The 23,095-nt window shown below is 40.1% G+C and overlaps 1 protein-coding gene across 1 annotated transcript in view; it reads right to left on the minus strand.

The window, feature by feature from the left end:
• The window catches only part of LOC131961851 (cadherin-10-like), an 81,939-nt gene that overhangs the window by 24,538 nt on the left and 34,306 nt on the right, over positions 1–23,095 (minus strand). Inside the window, exons 3-6 of the mRNA XM_059326762.1 lie at positions 16,337–16,631; positions 10,461–10,580; positions 2,586–2,753; positions 283–470 (exon numbers count right to left, since the gene is read on the minus strand). Coding sequence (XP_059182745.1) covers positions 283–470; positions 2,586–2,753; positions 10,461–10,580; positions 16,337–16,631 — 771 coding nt within the window. The remainder of the gene's footprint in view (positions 1–282; positions 471–2,585; positions 2,754–10,460; positions 10,581–16,336; positions 16,632–23,095) is intronic.

Raw genomic sequence — 23,095 nt, forward strand, 5'->3', positions numbered from 1 at the left:
GGCTTATTGACGTACGGCCGCAGAACTGAACGCTCGACGTGTTTCAGTTAGGGTAAAAACCACAAAATTCCATGTGATCGACCATATTCTTAATTACAATTAATCGATCTTCGATGAATTATTCCCATCCCTAATAGCAACTGAAACTGTTAAATTGTGGGGAGAAACCATCAGCTTTTGAAAAGAGAGGCAGACATGCCCACTGATTTCCAGTAGAAACGACACCATTGCTCATACGGCCCCATTAAACCCTTTGCAGAGCACCAACAGAGAGTCTCTGACCTTCCTCAGCACGATGACGCCCTCCTGCGTGCTCCTATTGGTGGTGACATCAAACATGCCGGGGCCGTCGCTCCCGATGATCCTGTAGTCCATCTCCGCATTCTCGCCGATGTCGGCGTCCATGGCCCGGAGCACGCCCACCGGAGCCCCGAGCTCAGTGGACTCGGGCACTCTGAACTCATAGATGGCTGTGGAGAAAGAGTTTCATCTTGGTGAGTTTGTGCTTGAATGAAAGGAAGTGCAAAAAAAGAAAAAAAAGTCAGAAAGTCAGAGATTGAGAGTGTGAGTATGGCCATGACAACTGCAGTCACCTCAGTGGGATTTATTTATATGACTACATCCAGTTTTTCCACACAAAGACGCCATTATTCTCAACTTTAAAAGCGTGATCGTGAACTATTAATATCCACCCGAGATTAGTTGACAGAGGACACACCGGCCAAAAACCGAAACGCCACCACCCCTGACACCTGATCAGCGTCATAAACTGTGTATTTTTATGATCCTGTTAGTGAAAAAAGAAAGAGTGTAAGCGGGTGAGTCAGAGAGCAAGAATACAAAAGAGCAAGAATACAAGAGAGCAAGTCAGGGAGAGAGTGACTCACAGCCAATCAGAACGCAGCAATATACAAGCCAACCGGGGAGGCAGAGTGTGTGAAAAAGGGAGAAACCGTGTGGGAGATTTAGTGCTGCAACGTTTGTAGATCAGCTGTGGAGCAGCCATTTCATATGCGGTAAAACATATTTCATTTCCAAAACAGACATTTGGCCTTTCACGTAAGTTGCTACAAGCGTATTGACTCACTACTCACAAGTTTAGGATGTATCATAAATTCTGGGCCAATTTGCTCAACATAAATTAATTGCTTCTTCTTCTTCTTTCTTTTTTTTTTCTTTTTTTTATTCTGTAAGATGATTTCCTGGTTTGAGGCGGATAAATTGATGGCTGCCTGTCGGCCACGGCGGCCCCAGCTGCATCTCGTATGCTTAAATAAATAGCTGGACTGCGGGAGGGAGCGGGCGTGATATACACACAGCCTGCGGAGACAAACAGCACTGACACACTAATAAAACATGCTGACAGTGTTTTGGCAACGCCTGAGTCGGCAGGTCTCTGTGACGCTGACACTTGCCTCCACACACACACACACACACACACAGACACACACACACTGAAAGGGACGTGCTACGAGGAGGCTTCCCTAGGCTAACAGGTATTTAGCATTGGGTGGAAAAGAAGAGGCATCACTCCGGCAGACAACAATGATATCGCTTCCTGACACTCTACCTCCTCTGGGTGTCCCATTACAATATCTCTTCCTCTTTCTCCCTCTTTCAATCTTCCCCTCCGTCTGCCTCCCCCCCTCCCTCCATCACAGGCTGTCTTTCTGTCGTCTGCATCACTCTTTCTTCCTCTATCTTCCCCTCCTGTCACCTCCTCCATCCCCGTCGTATCCATCTCCCTCCCTCCTCTCACTGCTCATTCATTGGCGGAGGGGCTGAGATGACAGTGTCTGCCTCACCCCCCCACCCCCCTTCCCCCCCTCAGTCCCCCCCCAAGCCTGGTGGGAGGAGGGAGTGATAAATGGGGGGACGGCGGGAGTTCTGCGGTCGCGTGTGCGCCTCACGTTAGCGCCGGCACATGCGAGTCGCCCGCCGTACAGTTGGCACTTGCTGCAACTGAGGGGGGGAAACACGACGACACCAGTAATCTGTCAATCTGATCTGGCTGCCGTCGCCGTTTGCCAGATGCACAAGAGGAAGTGAGACGGGTGGGAGGGAGCAGAAAGGGAGACAATGTGTGAGACTGAAAGTGAGTAGGAAGGGAGTATAAAGGGAAGGATTGATGATTGATGAGCGGGAGGGTAACAAAAAGAGGGGAAAAATGCACCAAGGACAGTTCGGAGCACTAAATTGAGAACATTGGTTTTATGGAGTAAAAAGGCAGCAGAAGAAAGACTTAATAGCATGAGATAGACAAAGAGAGAGAAGAGAGAAGAGTAGGGGAGATAAAACCCAGTGAATGTACTCTCTTCATTTAATAGGGATTACAGGGCTGATCTGATGCACTTTGCAGGACCCTTTGCTCTGTCATATGGCTCTATATTTAATTATTCGCTGCCTTTAAGAGGCCCGCCTTAGTCGCTCAAAACCCAGAGCTCCCTGCAATAATCCAAATTCATTTTGAAACTGACACCAGATGGGGGCTGCCTGGCTGGCACCGGCTCACACTGACAAGTGGTTTTCATGGGCTGAGTATTGGTCACTGTGTGTGTGTGTGGGATCCAGAAGGCTGGACTCACTCTTAGTGAAGCGTGGCGGGTTGTCGTTGACGTCGGAGAGGGTGATGCTGACTGTGGTGGTGCCGGAGAGCCCGCCCATCTGCCCGGCCATGTCTTTAGCCTGGATCACAACCTGGTAGTTCTCCTTGACTTCTCTGTCCATGCCGGGCAGCGCCGTCTTGATCAGGCCTGAGGAGAAACGCACAGATTTATGGGGAGAGTTGGTTTATTTTAACGATCCATCTGGTTATCTCACAGCACAAGTCAAGTCAAGTGTGTTTAAACAGCCAAAAATCACAACTTTGTCTCAGAGCGCTTTAATCTGTACACTCTTCATTTTCTTTATTTCCCTATGTATAAAGACATTTTTAAGGTTCGATATGGAAGATTTGGGACGTTAAAATAGCAGTATTTGCTATAAAGATATACAGTCATGGAAAAAAATGATGAGACCACCCTTGTTTTCTTCAATTTCTTGTTCATTTTAATTCTTCTTTTTAAGTTCATTTTAAGTCTTTCAAAAATTCCAACAGGAGTTGCTTACAGCGGTTGCAAAAGCACTCCGGTCCTATCTATCGCAATACAAAATGAAACGACTTCTCACTTGATTCATGATCTCTGAAAAAACTATCCTGGCAGCATTTTAGTCTCCATTGCTAGTTTCAAGTCTTGTTCAAGACAATATGATGTTAATCGAGTAAATTATGGTGAGAAAATAGATAATAAAGCAAGGTATGTTTTAGGGCGTGGTAGCTAACATGACGAGCTGTCAATCAGGATAGAAGTAAATCTTTGACTTTCACCGTGTGTTTCCACTTCATCAAAGTTTATTTTGACATTTTGTTCCTATAGAAATGTCTTGTTCAATGTTCAGTTGTATTAAAAGACTCTCCAAGGAGTCAACAGTTCAATTTTTCCGTTATGTAACATTTTGTTTTAGCGTTAACAGTTTATTTCTAGATACAGTCATAGAAAAAATGATGAGACCACCCTTGTTTTCTTCACTCTCTTGTTCATTTTAATGCCTGGTACAACTAAAGCTACATTTGTTTGGACAAATATAATGATAACAACAAAAATAGCTTATAAGAGTTCAATTCAAGAGCTGATAAATAGTCTTTCTTGATAATAACCAGAGACACTGGTGTTCTAGTGAGACATTTAGAGGTTCTGAATGTTCTATATAAAGCCTTTAAGATGAAGCAATAAGTCAGAAAATCAGTCAGCAAATGTTCTAGCAGTCAATTCATCGTTTCAGTCATTTTTCAAGCCAACATGCCATCAATTCTCCTGTTTCAGTTCAGTTTTTCTGACAGTAAAATGAATACCTTCTGACGGTGACCCGATGGTTAGATCAAACCTGGGGTAATCTCAGGTAATCTGCATTTTATAGACAAAATGATTAATTGACCCATCAAGAAGATAATCAGCAGAGTAATCAATAATGAAAACAACAATTAGTTGTTATCCTAAAAGAGCTGATCAATGTTTAATTTGTTAAAATTGGGTAAAAAGCCGAAGACAAACACTCTGTGCAACAAAGACGCCGATCTCGATTTTGATGTTAAATATCTGGATGAAAATCTGACCTTGCTGAGAACTGAAGCACTAAAACTTTGAACCAACTGTGTTTATTTGCAGAAAGGGACTCTGTTGTGTTGCCAGCAGCTTATTTTCCCATGTTACTCTCCACTTTCTATCGCTGAAAGCATTTCCTGAGGTGTACTCAGCACAAGAGGATCATGTAACCTCGTTGACCCTTCAACTGCGGCCAGCAGTGTCTTTTTGGAGAAGCAAAAATACATTTTGGGTGTGTTAACTGCTTAGTGGCTGTCACAACCTTTTTCCTTCATAGACTGAAAGTGCTCAGTGTTAAAACTACAGATGTTGTGAAACGCAACTTGGAGAAAAAACAACAACAACAACCTAAAACTAATGAGCTTGTGCAGCTTATCAGTAATTTTACCATATGGAGCTTATTATGAAAGTCAATCGCTCTATTCTTACTCTAATACACTGGGCATAGCAGCTCGCATCTTTACTGCTGCTGCACAAAGTTCTGTAAGCACCACTGCAACAAAAACACAGTTTACAAGCCAACCACATGGTGCAAAGAGCATCAAAGTGCACACAGATCTACTGCAAAGAAAGATAAATGGACATTTAATATGAACAATAAGTCAAAATACAGTGTACAGCAGTGCAAGTCCATGCAGCTATGATAGATCAGTGATGCACCTAACTGTAATTTTCCGGTCAGGTAATGGGCAACGTTTGATAGTAAAGAAAATCTAAATATTTTAAAGCAAAAATTGCCCCTAAATCTCTAGTAATATAACCTCAAATGTGAGTATTTGCTGTTTTTTTCTGCTTTATACATTTTAAACTGAATATACACTCACCGGCCACTTTATAATCTAGCAGGGTGTACCTAATAAAGTGGCAGTGTGGCATCAACAAGGCACCAACAAGTAAACCCTAGAGATGGTTGTGCGTGAAAATTTTGTGCCCATCTGGAACCGACAAACACCTTCCCTTCTCATTCTGATGCTCACTTTGAACTCCAACAGCTCGTCTTCACCATGTCTACATGCCCAAATGCATTGAGTTGCTGCCAGTTGATTCACTGATTAGATAACTGCGTCAACAAACAGTTGAACAGGTGTACCTAATTAAGTGGCAGGTGAGTGTATATTGGTATCTGATTGTTGATGGGACAAAACAAGGCATCTGAAGACATCAACTTAGAATAAACAAGGCGCATTTCCATTAGGTACTTTTCCCTCTAGTGAGCCGCTATGGGTGTGGCTTGGGAGAGAGGATCCGCCAAACTTCACCGGTTAGTGATCAGGTAGCAGCTCGGGTAGGTACTTTTCTGAGCAGCTACTAACTCGTCGACGCTAATTGGATACGGTCGAGGCGGCGATTTCGCAAATGCGTGATTCATTTGCAGACTGGATGCTGAGGGGTTAACATCTCCTGCTCTGACTGCAGCTGGGAGAGACCTCTGTGGGAGGACTGGGCCGCTTGTGAGTGCTTTGGGACGGCGCCTGCTACTCGTTAAGAAGAGTAGGAACGAGTCTCCAAAAGTCTCCAATAACACCGGAAAAAGTCGCTAGATTTGTGGATAGTTGCTTTTTCGAAAAAGAATCGCTAGAGGGGACTCAATAGTCGCTAAATATCGTGACAAAGTCCCTAAGTTGGCAATATTGCTTGTCGTGTCGGTCTGTTGTCACATTAACTCCATTAGTTAGCCGCTACAAAAGTACCTGTATGAGAACAGATGCCAATGGGAACAAACTAGTGGGTGGAGCCAAAACCCTCCGCTTTCCAAAAAGTACTCATAAATAATCAGTGGAAACACGCCTATTAAGAGCCAATTCATTAAAACAACACATTGTGTGAATGTAGCTATGATGTCTCTTTGCAGAGTTAATAAATAGTGTGTACTGCTTAAATGGTCAATTGTAAGTCACCTTTTAAACTCTGCAAGTCTGGCATGTTTGTGTACAACCTTCACAATATCCAGCCACATGACACAAAAATAATGAAACCTTTTCCACAGTTATATCTAAAGATCATTGTACTCACCTGCAACAGTTCTAAAAATAAGCCTGTCCGCATCAGCTGTATTGAATTAATGATATTTCATTTTCTAAGATTTATGCATCTACAGGCCAGATAATTAAACCACTAAGAACATTTTTATTACTGAAAGGTCAGTCCTCTTGCAGAGTAGCAGCAGCAGCGTGGAGCTCAGCGGTCACACAGGAGCACATTTTGGTGTGTGTGTGTGTGTGTGTGTTCTCGTGATCTAACTGATAAGCAGACCAAAGGGCCGATCTACCCACACCACATCGTGTTCCTTTAATTTTTCGACACGTTACATTCGCCTCCAAATGCATTCTGCGTCACTTATCTCCTCTTTTTGGAATTAAGACTGTGTTAATGTTCAGCCTTTCAAGTGCAGTGCAGTTGCTTACTTCTCCGCTCTGACGCGTTAGATCTCTAGTTTGGAGTCGGGACAGAGACTGTGTGAAGCGGTAATTGGCAGCATATTCAAAAGGTGCGCTCCATCTCCTATCAGAGCCGGTCTTAAATCCTGTCTGCTATTACACGTTTGAATTTGAAGCAGCAGCATAAAAAAAAAAAAAAAGGAGCAGGTGGGGAGGGGGAGGGGGAGGGACGGGAGAGCAGCAGACAGACGTAGTGGAGTGGGAGAATAGAGATGAAATAAATAAATTTCACCCTAAATAAACTGCTTTGACAAACTTCATCACTTCCAGTTTGAATAGATGACTCATTGCATATCAAACAATAACGGAGAAGAAGGAGAAGAAGGAGAGGCTGACGTGGCGCATCACTCAGGCTCAGATCACACTGGCCTACGCTGTTCAAAAGGCCCTCTAACTTGCTCTTTTCTTCGCTGCAAACGCAGTCACAATGCAACTTTTTTTTCCCCCGTCTCCTAACGATGTGCAATTTATCTCACGGACAACACACTGTTAAGGGAACAGCGATCGTTCAGGAGAGGAAGCAAACGTATAGCCGCTTTAAAGCAGCATCACGCTCGCTCTATATCTCTGTCTGCCTTTGTTATTGCTTAATGACTACAATACACACACACCGAGGAGGAGAGGAGAAACAAATCCTGCTTATAATGTGATGTCCAGGCATGTCTTTGTGTAAGAGGGGATGTCAGCTTACATACCACATGTGGGATAAACCATATTACTGTTAATCCCTCCGCTAATCTGCAAATGGCTTTTTTTGTCGCTTCCCTTTTGTTTAAGCAAAAAAGACACGAGCGGGATGTGTTCCAAAGCGCACATTAATGATTAAAACTAGCAAGCGGCTAGATTTTTTGGAGTTGGTGATTTGCCACTTTCTCTACTACAAATCCCCCCACCGATCCCCGCCCGCCCATCAGCCTGCGAGACGTGTTTTTTGGTTTCGGCGAAAGGAAAAAATTCACAGCCATCCAGGAGTTATTTGTGATAAATTGTTTTAATTTCCTTTCTTGGTAAAGCTCAGCTTGCCTCCTCTATTTCAGTCTCAGTTGGTGATTTGTTATGTTTCCCCCTCTAGAATGGCCACCTCCGGATGAAAGGGTGTAAACTTGTGGGTTACATATGTAGGTGCAGGCTGCAATGGCAGGAGCATTGTTAAGCGGAAGGATAAGAGCTTTTCCACTATAGAAAAAGTGAGGACTTGTGCACATTAGTCAGAAGCAAAACTTTCTTCAAGGCTGCAATGCATGCTGGTCTAGTGAGGTTACACAAGGCGAGGACACATTATTATCTTTGCCTTTTCTATGATGGATTTTTCCTTGTGTGGTTGCTAAATGCTGGTGCAAAATGATGTATCTCCAAAAAAGACCTAGTCCTTTTATTCTGAAGGACTAAAGCTGCTTTCAGACCCAACCAGGCAACCTAACCCAGCGTCATGCGATTGTCACGAAAATAGTCTATTTCTTTGTCTGTTTGTCATGGGGTTTTTATGATCACGGCGGTTCCAAGTGCACTTGCTGGAGATGGAGGGACTGTGCTGGAGTTGTTGTTGCAGGAAACACGCTATTCATTTCCCCACAGAATCGCTCCAACAAGCATCCATGTAGTCACACCAACTCCCGGGCAGTCGGGGGTAAATGCCCGTGTCTTGTTTTTGCCCTCATAGTTTTTTAAACTTCTCTTGTACGGAGAAAAAAAAAGATGTTTTCGTCCCCTGTCCCATGGCAGCGGGAGGCAGGGATGTTTGCTGTTACCGACTCGCTGCTTACTTGATAGGCCACCGCAGCATGACTTCCTGCTGCATTTTTCAAAAAGTCTGTTTAACAGGCCGCAGCACAAACACACCAACCCCCATTTAACCCTCCTGTTATGTTCATTCTCAGGAACAGCATTAATCTTCGTGGGTCACTTTGACCCGGGGCATGTTTAATTATCCAAAAGTGTCAGAAAACCAAAAAAAAAAAACAACACTGTTTGTATTTCATGATTGACTCTCATCACTAACCATTTCAATCAATATTTAGTGCAATGGTGTTCTTAAGTCTCACAGATCAGGTTCAATGAGGATAATTCACTCGTTTTTCATTAAAAATGCACATTAAAACTTTTTTTATGTACAATGGAAAGACCTACATATAAAATTCAATAGTTTTACATGACATTAGGTTATTGAAAATTTTATTTTACATTTTTTAATTTGATCTTTTATGGAGTGAGTTGATAAAGTAGCATGAATCACCTCTTCTGTTCAGGGTTTGACCCAAACAGTATCTATGTGATATAAACATGCAAATATGTGAAATGAACCATTTTCATTTTATATGTTGATAACACTTATTAAGCCAAGCAGAAGAAGTTTCATCCCGAAAAAATACTTTTAACAATTTTTTTTTTTAGGTTTTTAAACCTTGAAATGGGTCAACTTGACCCACAACATGACAGGAGGGTTAAAAGATTGGCATTTCTTCTGCCTGGTGTGAATGCCGCCTAACAAAATAAATAAGTTTGAAGAACTTTATAAAATTCTGTTAAGGTGTACTTGCTTGTTTTATAACAATACCGACAAAAGTTTCAAAAAGTCTTTGACAAAACTGCCTTTCTTTGCAGAAAACTTGACACTTTTTAAGCTAGGAAGGAAAAGCAATAAAATGTAGGCATGAATACAAAGTACACCACCAACAGCCAGTGTATTAACCCTCTGAAATCTTGGGCTATTATGTCTTTTAAAAAATCTGTTAAAAAATCTTCACCATGCCATGTTGGTACCAGTTTTTTCAGCTTTACCTCACCTACATGTCTTGATAATTCATTTTTAACTTTGACTTACTTGATAAAAATGTTGAGCTCAAAAGAAACAAAGGAAAACATAAAATCTGATCTTGAAAATTATATTTCAATACACAGAATTTTAAATGTTGCAAATATGAATACAGGTTGCAAATATTACATACAACAGATAAAATGAAGATAATGTCTAGTTCTTTATTTTTATACTAAATATATTTGACATTATCTCTGGTTTTACTTGGCCGAATATGATCCAAAAAAAATCTGGCATGTAGTTTCAAGCCAGAACTTTAGAGGGAAGCTGATGGCAAGACTCAATGTTGCTTCATTTTTATGTCGTCACGTCATGAAGAAGTAATGTGCAGGTGCTTTCATGGACTCTAGAGCAGTGGTTCCCAATCTTTTTCTTGAGGGACCCACATTTTTACCATTGTAAATTTTGCCGACCCCCCCATTGTCCATTGCTTCTATGAAGCCGAACTCAATGTGACTTTCATGGTACCCTCTATTTTTCTTGAGATATTCAGCATTTTCGTCTCCCTGACGCTTCGACATTTTTCCATTAGCTCTGTGTTTCTGTTGTTAGGTGAGGTTACCGCTAGGTGAGGTTACCGCTAGGTGAGGTTACCACCAGGTGAGGTAACGGCTAGGTGAGGTTACTGCTAGGTGAGGTCACCGCTAGGTTGAGGTTCCACTAGGTGAGGTTACCGCCAGGTGAGGTTACCACTCTGTGAGGTTACCACTAGGTGAGGTTACCACTAGGTGAGGTTACCACTAGGTGAGGTTACCTGTGTATACTACAGGAGGGATGTTACACATGTCCTTATTCTCGCGATATAGCCTTTATTTTCAAACTTTTCTATAGTGATTTTTCGATTTAAATAAATGAATAAATGTTTAATGTATCCTTTATTTAGTTGTTTTTGTCCCACTAATGAATTAAATGCTGACTCATCTATATCTAACACATTAGATTTAACACATCCCTTAAAATCAGGAGGGTTTCGCGACCCCCAGTGGATCTTTGGGCCCCCCCTGCTGGGAATCACTGCTCTAGAGGGTTAAGAGTACCTGCAGGTGGATTTGAGTGGTAACTGACCGGTTTCTGGGTCCACAGAGAAGTACGGCTGTCCCTCCAGGATGCTGTACACCACCCTGGCGCTGTTCCCGTACGTGGCGTCGTCTGCGTCCGTGGCTGTCACCTGAATAACAGAGGTGCCTGGAGGGGGAAGAGAAGAAGATTCATGACAATGATTTAGTTCAACTCTTCAATACTGCTGAAAATTGCCTGCTGGATAATTGGTCAAGCTGATGCACCTTCTGATGAGGTGTCGGATCCTCTTCTAATCACGCTCATGCAGAATGTGACTGATCATTTCTGTCCCTTTGCATTACACAAACCAATCCTTATCCTCAGCCACTTATACCCTTATACATGATTGATTTTCGCAGCTGATCGATAAGTCCTAATGTATTTTTCTAAGTATATCTCTCTAAGCATACAAGCGGCACCGATACCAGCTCTTTGCAAACCCCAAGAAGCCTATTAGTGTATCCACAGATCTGGAGTGTCTAAGAAGCCAAATATCTGATAGCAGGCGAACGACTGTGATCCATTTTCTCTTCCAGAGAGGCTGAAGTCCTATTTCAGTAGAACAAAGGGAAACGGTTAGCCAAGTGCTACCTCCCAAATGGCGCCTTGCGGGGCCAAGTGTTGCCTCATTACATGCAGAAGAAAATTAATTGAGTAGAAATATTTAATGGCAAAGAGGTATAAATATAGAATTGTGCAATACAATGGGATAACGACCCCATGAAACTTCTCTAATTTGATGTCAGCTGTGATCTGTACGGGGTTAGAGGAGAGTTTCCTCCTTTAAAATCAATGTCATTCATATGGATGAACTGTGTTGTGGAAAAAAAAAAAAAAAATCTGTAGGACCGAAAAGCAGAGAGAGAAAGACCACGGCTGTCTGATTTGGGGTAAGTGACAGTTCTGGAGGATTCCTGAGCAAGTTCACCGAACCTTGATCGCTAATACCTTTAACTAGGGAATTAGACTCAAAGAGGCTTTTCTGACATGGAGGCTTTTAGAAAATATCACTGATCCACATCAGCCATCTCATCGCTGACTTTAAGCTTTTGAGAAAAAAGAATTTTCTGACAAACAAGTCAAGAATAATCTCAGTTTTTCTTTGTGCAGGGGGAGTAAATTTCCTCGACTGTAATCAGTTGTCAGAGGAGGGGCGCGTCAAAGTCGTCCCGGCAACGAGAGTCCGAGAGAAGAACGCCACAGCCGGCCGCGAGACTATAATAAAAAACTCAAAGTGTATGTCACATTTAAAGGGGCAGTGTTTCGACGCAGTCACTCGTGAACACATGCTCTGCCAAGCGGTGACATCACACCTCGGTTGTTGCCATGGGCACCCGTGCTGCCCTTAGATAAGTGCCGGCCTCTCTCTTGGGGTTGCTGAACCAAGTGACAACTCTGTCACATGTCTGGGCTGCAAGACCGATGTCCCTCAGTCCCCGAAGCTCGGCAGCAGCAGCAGAACAGAAGAGAGAGTTCAAACCATGTTTTCATGCAAGTATTGATTAGAAGCCCTTTTTATATTGTTTATCTATATTCATGAGGCCACTATGTACTTTTAGACTAAGAGCTGGAGCCAAAGTGCACGGTGAATTAAAGTTTAATTTGGTGCCGAATGACAAGAAGAAATGATAATATGGAGATGGTGCTGTGTCAGAAACTGGCACCGCAGAAGTGGAATCTGTAATTATTCACTGTGATGACACAGCTGACAATGCTGGTAATTAAATTAAATAGTGTTTTAATAAGATACAATACTGTATTTAAAAGATTATCTGCACCAGTGCTGTAACCGTCACAGAGACGCTGCTTTACCTTGTTTATTCCCTGGTCATAAAACAGCTTCTAGTCTCATTTAATTAGTCGGGCCCTCTTTGTTGAGTCTGCATCATTATTATGATTGATAAAGTCCCATTGATCCAGTAAGACTGGCATTTTATAACGTCTCTATCCTATCTGAATCATAAGCCTTTTAATCCAGCGCTTCTCACACACAAGTACACACCTTCAGTCGTGTAAACATTTAATTATTGTGTGTTTCGTGATCAATAAATGTGGTTTTATTGTGCTGGCTTTGCCTGCTGCACACACAGAAACCTAGTATTATTTATTAATGTTGACTAATCTGTCTTTGTTTTATCTATTTTATTTCATTTATTAGAAATATCTCAGGGGTGGGGCGAGGGCCTGGTGAGATGTACAGTACTAACTCTATGGAGTTTTGGGCTATTTTGTCCTTTTTTTAATCTTTTTCGTGTCTTTGTAAGTCATTTTGGTCATTTGTGTCTGTTGTCGTGTCTTTTTTGGTCATTTTGTGTCTGTTGTTGTGTCTTTTTTGGTCATTTTGTGTCTTATTTTGTCATTTTGTGTCTTCTGTGGGGGTTTTTTTTGGTCATTCTGTCTTCTCATTTTGTGTCTTTTTTGGTCATTTTGTGTCTTTTTTTAGTCATTTGGTGTCTTTTTTTTAGTAATTTTGTGTCTTTTTTGGTCATTTTGTGTCTTTTTTAGTCCTTAAGTCCAACATAAAATGTGATCTTGAATCTTTTTTTTTTACTTTCAAAACAGTATCATGCTCAATAAAGAATTTTAAATGTTGAAAATGTGAACATATAAGAGGGTTACATCCAGTTCTATCATTTTATACTAAATATATTTGAGCTTGTCTCCAGTTTTACTTGGTATATCATCATCAAACTGAAACTGGCCTCATGGAGTTTACAGCCAGAACTTTAGAGGTAAATTTACAGTAGGGCTCCACACTGCTTTGTTTTCTAGTCTGGATGTCATGAAGAAGTCATGATTTGGTGCTTTTGGAGACTCCAGAGGGTTAATAATGTTTCGACATTAATGTAAAATAAAAAACAATGACATAACCTATTGATAAGACAAAAAAACTCTAGTTTAACTTGGGGTGGGAGACCATAAGATGGCATTTAGGGCTCTGGAAAAAGCATTTGGTTGAGCTTTAGTTGGGAATTTTCCAAAATCAAAGACGACTATTCACACACAATCAAATTGATATTCAATATGATAAAGCATTGTTCCGTTTTCCCGGATCACAAGACACCCAGTGATTGCAGAAGGGGCAGCGCCTCGGTGCCCTAAATGCCACAATCTGTGACTTGTTTGCAACAGGCTTATCAACTGATTACAAAAAATTGACAAATTAATCGCACAACTTGCTGTGAATAATCGTGATTAATCACCTGTAATAATGGATATTTGTCTATAAAGGTTGGGACCAGAACAGCAACCTCGTGCAAGTTTTTCCTGACCAAAATGTAGCTATTAACTCTGGCTAAAAACTTTTTGATGTATTTTTTAATTTTATTTTTTTTTTTATCTCTGACTGCTTATAACTGTATGAATTAAGTTGGACAAAGCTACAGTTTGCAAACTGAAAGTTGCGATAACAATTATTAAACACACAGAAATACAAGAGGATTCATTTGAGCAAAACTAGCTAACTGTATGAAACCTTGCCAGCATGAATTACTAGATTTAATTTGATCCAAAACTTATTTAAACACAAAACAAATTTAAATATGCAAGATTACTGTGGAAAACTAACCTCATGCCTCTTCGGGGGCTAAAACATAAAACATTAAACTCCTTGATGTTATCTTTACAGTTTAATATCACTCCATCGACAGGAAGTCTCTTTTCGTCCTTTCAAAATAAAAGCGTCCGTTATCAAAACAGGCTTTTGCAAAGTACTGTATATATATCTTTTATTTTGCCCATGTATGCATGTTTTTCTACATACTGGAGTATGTAGTAAAACATAGCGATTAATCGATTAATTGATCGTTAACTTTATGCTGTAGGTTTTTTTTATGTGGTTTTATAACAGATAACAGAGTTGACCGGATCATAGGGACAGAAAAAAAATACATATTTTTTATGTTAAAATCCCATGTATTACAGAAAATAAATACTCCGTGCAACTGATTGTATGAGTATTTATAAAATTAGCACAAAAAACTGCTAATTACACTGAATTATTTGATGTGAATTCAAAATGAACGTGTGAATCACAAGCTGAAGACAGTCAATAATTGGTGGGATGGGAATAATTAAATGAATATTTTACATATAAATTGTCCCTAACATACACACCCAACATTATTATTAATGAACATTCAATATATTATTCAATTAGCAATATTATTTGATCTAGTAATTACTTTTTTAGGGGGAAGTAACCAAAGGTTTTTCTGGGAGACGCGAAATGTAGCCACAATTCTGAAATGACCAAGATGCTGAGTTGGCAGGTTTCTTCGAAATGCTCATCCCTTTCAGATACTAATTAATAATTTTATTAATAATTAGTATCTGAAATGTTTAAAACTTTGCATATATTAACGCTTTCATTTTGAGAGCAGAACTTTGCAAACAAGCTCCATTTTTTGGAAACAAACAGCTCGCCGCCCACCATGTTACTGAAATAGCAAGAAATGTCTTCTTCTTCTTCTCCGGCCTTGCCCCATCTTCTTCTGTTGAGCATTATCGTATTTGGCTTCCATAAGGATTGCATTACCACCATCTGCGGGACTGTCCCTTGCCCCATCCATTCCAACACTGCCATGGCATATGTGAAAAGGCGCGAGATGGAAATGTTTCTGAATGTAGAGCATGTGTGAATAGTGGAAACCATGAAGGATGTCTCAAAAGGTTATTAACCGGTAATTATCTGTGAAATTGAGCTATACATACATTAAGAACACTGAGTATTTACAGCAAATAAAAGTAACTAAGTACATTTACTCAAGTGCTGTACCTAAGTACAATTTTGAGGTACGTCTACTTTACAGTATTTTCATTTTATGTAACTTTTTACTTCTACTCCACTACATTTTGAGACAAATTTTGTACTTTTCACTCCACTACATTTAGCTGACAGCTTTAGTTACTTTACATAAACTCATCATTACAATTTATGTAATAATATATTTAGAATACAGTCATGGAAAAAATTATTTTCCATGGTTTTCTTGACAATAACCAAAATCCTTATCAAGAAAACCATGGAAAATGTCTAGATATCAGCTCTTAAATTAAACTCTTATGAGTTATTTTTGTTGTTGTCATTATATTTGTCCAAACAAATGTAGCTTTAGTTGTACCAGGCATTAAATGAACAAGAAAGCAAAGAGAAAACAAGGGTGGTCTAATAATTTTTCCCATGACTGTATATTTAACAATCTGAGTGGGTCCATTCTGCATAACGAGTACTTTTACTTTTGATACTTTAAGTACATTCTGATGTTGATACTTTTGTACTTTCACTAAAGTAAGGTATTGAATGCAGGACTTTTACTTGTAGTGGAGTAATGTCACAGTGTTGTATTAGTACCTTTACTTAAACCTCTGAAGTCCAGGAGATTTTGGTTCAAATTTGTCAACTTCCTATGCATTCATTTCTTTCTCTGTTTAGCATCTTTCAGTCTGTCCTTACATCACATGCATGGCTCCTTTTTCTCCACACAAACTTGGCTATCAGTCAGATTTTTCATTTTATTTTAATTAGCAAAGTATAAAGCTGCCAGGAACCCAAAATATAAATAAAAGACACAGGTGTCTATGGAAATGTACCATTTTTTAAAAAACCATTTAAACAGACAGAAAAAATAATAAAAGTATAAAACAGTCTATTTGCATGTAAATTAAAAATAGCAATAGTTTTCATTGTAGAAAGAAAATTCCCATTTAAAAAATGGTCTAGAAACATAAATGGCACAATGTGAAAGCTGAATGATTGCACTTTCAACTGGCTTTCTCAGCTTGTCATATCATATATAAATAAAGTTTGTATTTTCAATAAATAGATGGACTCCGGACGGTTAAGTTAGGGATCTGAATACTTCTTCCACCACTGAACTTACCAATGTCAGACATTTCAGGGACTCTGGCCATGTACGGGTCCTTGGTGAATCGAGGCTCGTTGTCGTTGATGTCGTGGATCTTGATGATGAACTCGGACTGACCCTCCAGCGCCTCGTTGGTGAAGCGGTTTACGGCTTTGGCGTGGAGGATGTAGTAGGCTTTCTCCTCCCGGTCCAGCCTCTTGGTGGCGTGGATGTCCCCCGACTTCTCGTCTATCTTGAAGAGGCTCCCGGCCCCCTCCCCTGTGAGGACGTACCTCACGCTTCCATCTCCTCGATCAGAATCTGAGTGAAGCTGTAGAAAACAAAAACAAAAAAAAAAGATAATGTGGATCCCAGCGGCATCAAAACAACAATTTCAAGCAACAGCTTGCAGCATTTTCATTTTAATAAATTTCCACTTTGCAGCTCTCTATTGCTAATTGTTATAGCACAACAGTGATTCAAACTTGGTTTTATGAAAGCTTTCACATTTGCTTAATTTGCTCTTATGAACACCAAGTGTCAGCTAGCTCTTTCCAGGGAAAAATCTCCTAGTTGGCATGAGCAGAAAATAGCCAGAGGGAATAAAAACGTCATCTACATAAAGTCCAAGAAAAAAGAGAAACATCACAGTGCTGGTTTTACGGCTTGATTGACAGGTGATCTCTGAGAAGTGCAGAGCAAAAAAACATCCCAGCAATAAGCACTTTGTACCAAGAATGTCAACAACATCACATTTCAAAGTAGAATCGCAGTTTTCCACTTAAGTATTTCTGATACACTGTGCACATATCAGTGATCTGACCAATCTGGGCCTTGGCAAAGAAACACTGACAGCTTTGATAAGTGCGTTTGGTGTTATTTAACAGATTCATATCATCTTTAGTAAACTGTCATCCCGTCGTGACGATACACATCCGTGGCTTCACCTCATCTCTGTGAAATTCACATCCTGCCAAGAAGAAAACCCTCCGTTTAAAACCTTGCATTAACTGGTATTGTTACACGCAGGTTGTCATCGTGCTTTTTTACCGCAGGGCCACGGTGGCATTTTCACAGTGCTGTAAAACAGAATGCCAGTGGGTCGAAGTCTGTGAAGTACCAGCATGAGTGCGCGCACGTCCGCCGCCTGCCAATCCCTGATGGATCAGCAACATGACCAACATGCCAGAGAACCACCAGAGTCCACTTGTCTGTGGAGCTTCTCATTATTATTTGCTCTCTCCCTCTCTATCTCCTGTTTAATTTTTTTCTGCATGAACAGCAGCTTAGCATGCGCTGACATTTTAATTCCACCACCAAATCCCCCCAACATATTTATCTCAGAGAACTCATCAAAAGCTTGTCCAGTCGTTTCCCCTCCCACTGCTTCCCTGCCTACTTCCCTTTCCCCTTTTAATAACCAAGGACATGGTAATAATTGCAGAGGGAGGTAAAGGGCACGGAGAGGGCACATGTTTGCAAAGTACAACCCGCAGCAAACGCCATCAGAATGTGTACCCCGATAAGTGGGCCCGCTACGTGATTCTGAGGTCTGTTGTTGACACCTCGTTAACTCGAGTGAGCCGGCACTTTTGATTTTGACAGTACGAATGCAGATTTTCCTTTTTTTTTTTTGAGCGAGAGTTGCTGCTGTGTGTACACGCGTTCTTGGCTCTGCCGGTGGACAGACTGAGGGGGGATATTGTGCGTTGCAGCTGGGTCACGTGGGAGCACATTGCAAAGTCTCCCTTCTCATCATATATTAAAAAGCTTTTCATCCCAGGTGCTCGGAAGCTTTACTAATTCATGCTGTTTTATCAGGGCAAAGCTGGCACATGTGAGACGAACAGCTTTGTGGATTAGCATCTTTAACACTATTTTGTTCGCCTGCTTGAATGCTGGTAAAAATGACTGTTTTCATTCCTTTCTCTGTCTGTCTAACCGAGCCAGTCGAGTGTGTTGCAGAATTTCAGCATCTTCGGATTAGTATCTAGTGTAGAGCACTGTTTCATTAACTCACTTGAATTCTGGTCAAAACAACTCCTGTTTTTTTTTTCTTTCTTTTTTTTTTTATCTTATTCTCTCTGTCTAACCAAGCCAGGAGAATATCCTGCAGAATTTTATTTGTTTTCTATTCTGCTTTACAGTACGTGCTTCCAAACAGAGACTCAGTTGGCTGAAAACAATCCACTTCAACATTATTATCTTTCTCCTGCTGTTATAGCTGCAATGTCCTTTTCTATGATTGTCTATCAAGCTGCCTATCTCTGCCGGCACGACAATTCAGTTAATAACCATTGAGTCCTCTCTTTCGGCTGAGATGTGAGATAGACAGTGTGACATATGCTGTGTCGACTGTCATTTCTATGGAAACAGAGAGATCTTGTGGTTCTGAGGAGTTCCTCCTCGCTCCCCTGAAGGATATTACAAGGCAGCTCAGAGTATCGAACTCCAGCGCCTGCTGCAATGACCCCGTCCCTCCCAGTTGCCCACCTTGCTGGTGAGGAGAATTTACTGCTGCCCTTCTACTCAAATTAAGAGGAAAAAAAAAACCTCTCCCGGAAATCAATGTGGCAGCCCAACGTGCATTCACAATGGCCCTTTGATCAATTTATATCGAAAATACAATTAAACTGTCACGGGAGGGGGGAAAGAAAGCCACATGTGCATTCAGTATGGTCACCAAGAAGCTCTGGCACATCAATAGCTAGCCTTTTCTCCTTTGCCCTCCTATGGTACCAAATCGTAAAAAAGGCAGAGAGCATGACGCTATATCCATTAACACTGGGACTTTGGTCTTTTTGTAAAGCAAGAGGACACTGTGAAAAAAATCTCCATCTTCATCAAGCCATTCTATTTATAAAAGTGGCCTAAAATCCCTATTTTCTTAAAGGGACAGTTGGACATTTAAAGGGACAGTTGGGCATTTTAGCAAATATGCTTTCTTGCAGAGTTCAATAAGAACAGTGTGTGCAAAAACTATATGTTCACATACACTCATGAAAAGAAAATATTGTACCATTGTTATATTCTGACTTTACATTATGTTTATTGCATCCTCACCTATAGCCTACTTTTAAGATTATGTCTTTTGACCTTTTAACTCTATAATACTAATAATATCTATGATACTATAAAACATTACTGAGTTGTAAAGTCTGTAAACATATGAAATCTGACATACTGGACTGTCCAAAAATATGAATTTCTATTTGATGTTGCTCCCATTAAACACTGACTTGTATTTGACTATTCACTTAAGTAAAAAAAAATACATACAACTAAGCAAGTAGATAGTGGTTATATACATACTATCACAAAGTGCTGAATACATGTATTACCTGCTTGAAATTATGAGGAATTTGGAAACATTAGAGTTCAAATGGATGATGGGCTCCATGTAACCATGACATTACTGGTTTTAATAAGAATAGAAACCTAATTTCTTCACCCATCAATCTACCCTGTGTTTCCTGTCTCACTTTACTGTAATACTTTAGAATAAAGGCAAAAATGCCACAAAAATCCTGCATCAATCTTGCATGACAACAACAATGTATAAATATAACCTACAGTCATGGAAAAACATATTAGACCACTCTTGTTTTCTTCAATTTATTGCCATTTAGCCATTTTCCATGGTTTCTTTTTTCTTGATAAAAACCTAAATCATTATCAAGAACACCATGGAAAATGTCTAGATATTAGCTCTTAAATTAAACTCTTATGAACAATTGTGTTGTTATCATTATATTAGTCCAAACAAATGTACCTTTAGTTGTACCAGGCATTAAAATAAACAAGAAATTGAAGAAAACAATGGTCTAATACTTTTTTCCATGACTGTATGCTTCCAAGCTTTCTTGCAGAGAGTTAAATAAGAACAGTGTGTGCAAAATGTATGGACGTTCACATACACCACCATGATCTAAACCACTCTCCCCTCCCTGAAATAAATGTGTGAAAACCCTTAAACAGTGGCGTAAGTGGGGTGGCAAAAGTGGGGCACTGACTTATGTAGGGAAGCCATGCAGTATGTATGTGCACCCACACATGCACATTAAAATAACATTACCCACCACTCTTATCCACTTATTTCAAACTCTTGAAATGACCGGGCAGACAGCCAATCACAGTTTAGGAAAATGTGGTGGCACCTTGGGTGGCCAATCAGATTTCAGGAGTAGCCTGTGCCACCCTAGGCCCCTCCCTGGACACGCCCCCTGCCCCTGAAGGCTACAGCTAGCAGCCAGGTTAGCTTAGCTTAGCATAAAGTTGTTGTTTTTACACTTCATGAAACACACAGTTAATTAGCGAGCTTCAGAGGTGCTGGTCGTCTGATTTTGTTGCCATTCGAGAGCTGTTTTCCACTCTTTTTTTGCTAACCTGCGCTAACAGGCAGCTGTTGGTAGATTTATATTTACCACACAGACATGAAAGTGATATCAATCTTTCTCTCTAACTCTCAGCAAGAAAGCAAATTAGCGTCTTTCCCCAAAATGTCAAACTATTCCTATCCCTTCTTTAAAACGAGTGAAACAGTCTGCCATTGCGGTGACAGACGACTTCAAACTGTTTCCAACAGTGTTATAGCCATATTAATATACACTATGTTGCCTCATTAGTTTGCTACCTACACAGATTCATTATATGTGTCAGCCACACCTAAACAATTAACATTTAACAGGTGGAAAGATTATTGCTTTTAACCTTACATTGATTATATGAAGTAGACTTACACAGGCGACTGTTTGAGATATTAGTCATGTGTTTCTTTGTTTTTGAGTCACTGTGGGTGTTAGTGGGCAGCTCTCTTCCTTGTGGAGAAGAGGCGAGGCTGAAGACTTTTAAATCCTGGGGTATGTTCAATCTCACAATGGTGTGCAAGGCTTTCTTTTTTGAACAGTTTATTCTCCTTGGTGTTCAGTCCCAGCTAGGCAAAAATCCTTGGCTTTCTTTTTTACTTTTTTACCCTTTTATTTGTCTTTTTTTTTTTTTTTATCTCTAACTCTGTTTTGGATTGAGCTTTTATTACTATTTTATTCTATTTTATTTTATTGTTTTACTGTTTTTTAGTATTGTATTGTTTTCATTGTTTTTATTTATACCTATTTGTGTATGATGTATTCTATTTTAATAACTGTACAGCACTTTGGTCAACTGAGGTTGTTTTTTAAATGTGCTCTATAAATAAACTTTTCCTGTGCAGCAGACTGTGATTGGTGGGTGTGTCAGACGTGTTACTCAGACAGAATAAAAAGGAAATAAAATTCAACGCTATAAATGGAATTTTTGTGCATTTTGCATGGAGCTTTTCTAGTTTTTTGCAGCTTTGGCTGAGGCTAAAATGTGTTCTGCTCATCAGTAAGTTCACACATTCATATTCACAGTTTTGTGATGTTTTGTCTGGGCTGAACGCACCTTTGGATCCAGCTCATCGGGCCAAACCATCTGCTGCCATGTCATGGGTTATAATATTTTTTGGGTGGATGCGTTTCACTGCTTGGTCCCTGACAAACAGAAAGTGACTTGTTCTAAAAAATCAGTGTGTGTATCCTGAGTGACAGAAGATCAAGAAGGTTTGCTGCACTCAAATCAAGACAAATTAAACTTGATTTCAGGGAATCCTTGGAACAGCTTGACTTGGTTGAGATAGTCTCAACCAAGAAAACAAAGCTGGGGACACACTACACAACTTTCACAGTCTTTACAGGTTTTGAAAAGACTTTGAGTATACACTACATGATGGTTTCAGGAGATTTTTGACGGCTGAAAGACTTAACAACTGCACCTGATGAGGGATCACAGAATACATGATTTGTCAAACCAACTAATGCTGGGTTTACACCAAAAGATTTACACAGTCCCAGACTAAAAACTGAAAGTCTTTAGTAAATCTAGGAGTTTTACTGGAATCACGGTGTACTCCCGTCATCTTGAACGTTAAGTTTAAGGTAGTAATCTGCTCTGTTTCATATCAGTCTTTTCCTAGTCTTTGGTTTGCGATCATATCAAACGTGGAGGCAGTATCAAAATGACCAAAAAAAGACACAAAATTACAAAAAAAGGACACAAAATACAGAAAAAAACTAAATTACTTAAAAAAGACACAAAATAACCAAAAAAAGACACAAAATTACTAAAAGAAATGACGCAAAATGACCAGAAAAAGATACAAAATTACCAAAAAAGACACAAAATTACCAGAAAAAGACACAAAATGACCAAAAAAAGAAAAAGAGTTTGAGACCTATGGTTTAAAGGGTAAACAAACACACCAGTGGGTGATGGTAATGCACCAATTGGTTTGCCAACTGCCAAAATGTAAAACACTATTTCCTGTGTCCCACCCGCTCTTTTTCATTGGCTGTACACGTGACAGACACAAAACACAAAACACAAAATTATTAGAAAAAGACACAAAATTACCCAAAAAGACAAAAAATTACAAAAAAAAAAAGACACAAAATGACAGAAAAAAACTAAATTACTTGGACGGCAGATAATAAACGGTCCGGTAGCAGCTGCCTTTCTTTTGATTAACGTCGTCATAGAAACAAGTGAAACAAAGCTCCAGCTTGCGCAATAAAGGGACCTTCTACACACAACACGGTAAAGTGCATTTTCATATAAAACTCACATTAAACTTTCATATCAAGGTGAGGGCCACAAAATATTGTCACGAGGGCCACAATTGGCCCGCGAGATTAAGACCCATGATTTAAACCCTGTCTTTTTTTTCGGTTTAGTTTGTCAGATCGTCACAGTGTGTACCGTATGTTGCTTGACCTCCAC

The sequence above is a fragment of the Centropristis striata genome, chromosome 23, assembly GCF_030273125.1.
Source record: "Centropristis striata isolate RG_2023a ecotype Rhode Island chromosome 23, C.striata_1.0, whole genome shotgun sequence".
In the NCBI taxonomy this organism is placed as follows: Eukaryota; Metazoa; Chordata; class Actinopteri; order Perciformes; family Serranidae; genus Centropristis; species Centropristis striata.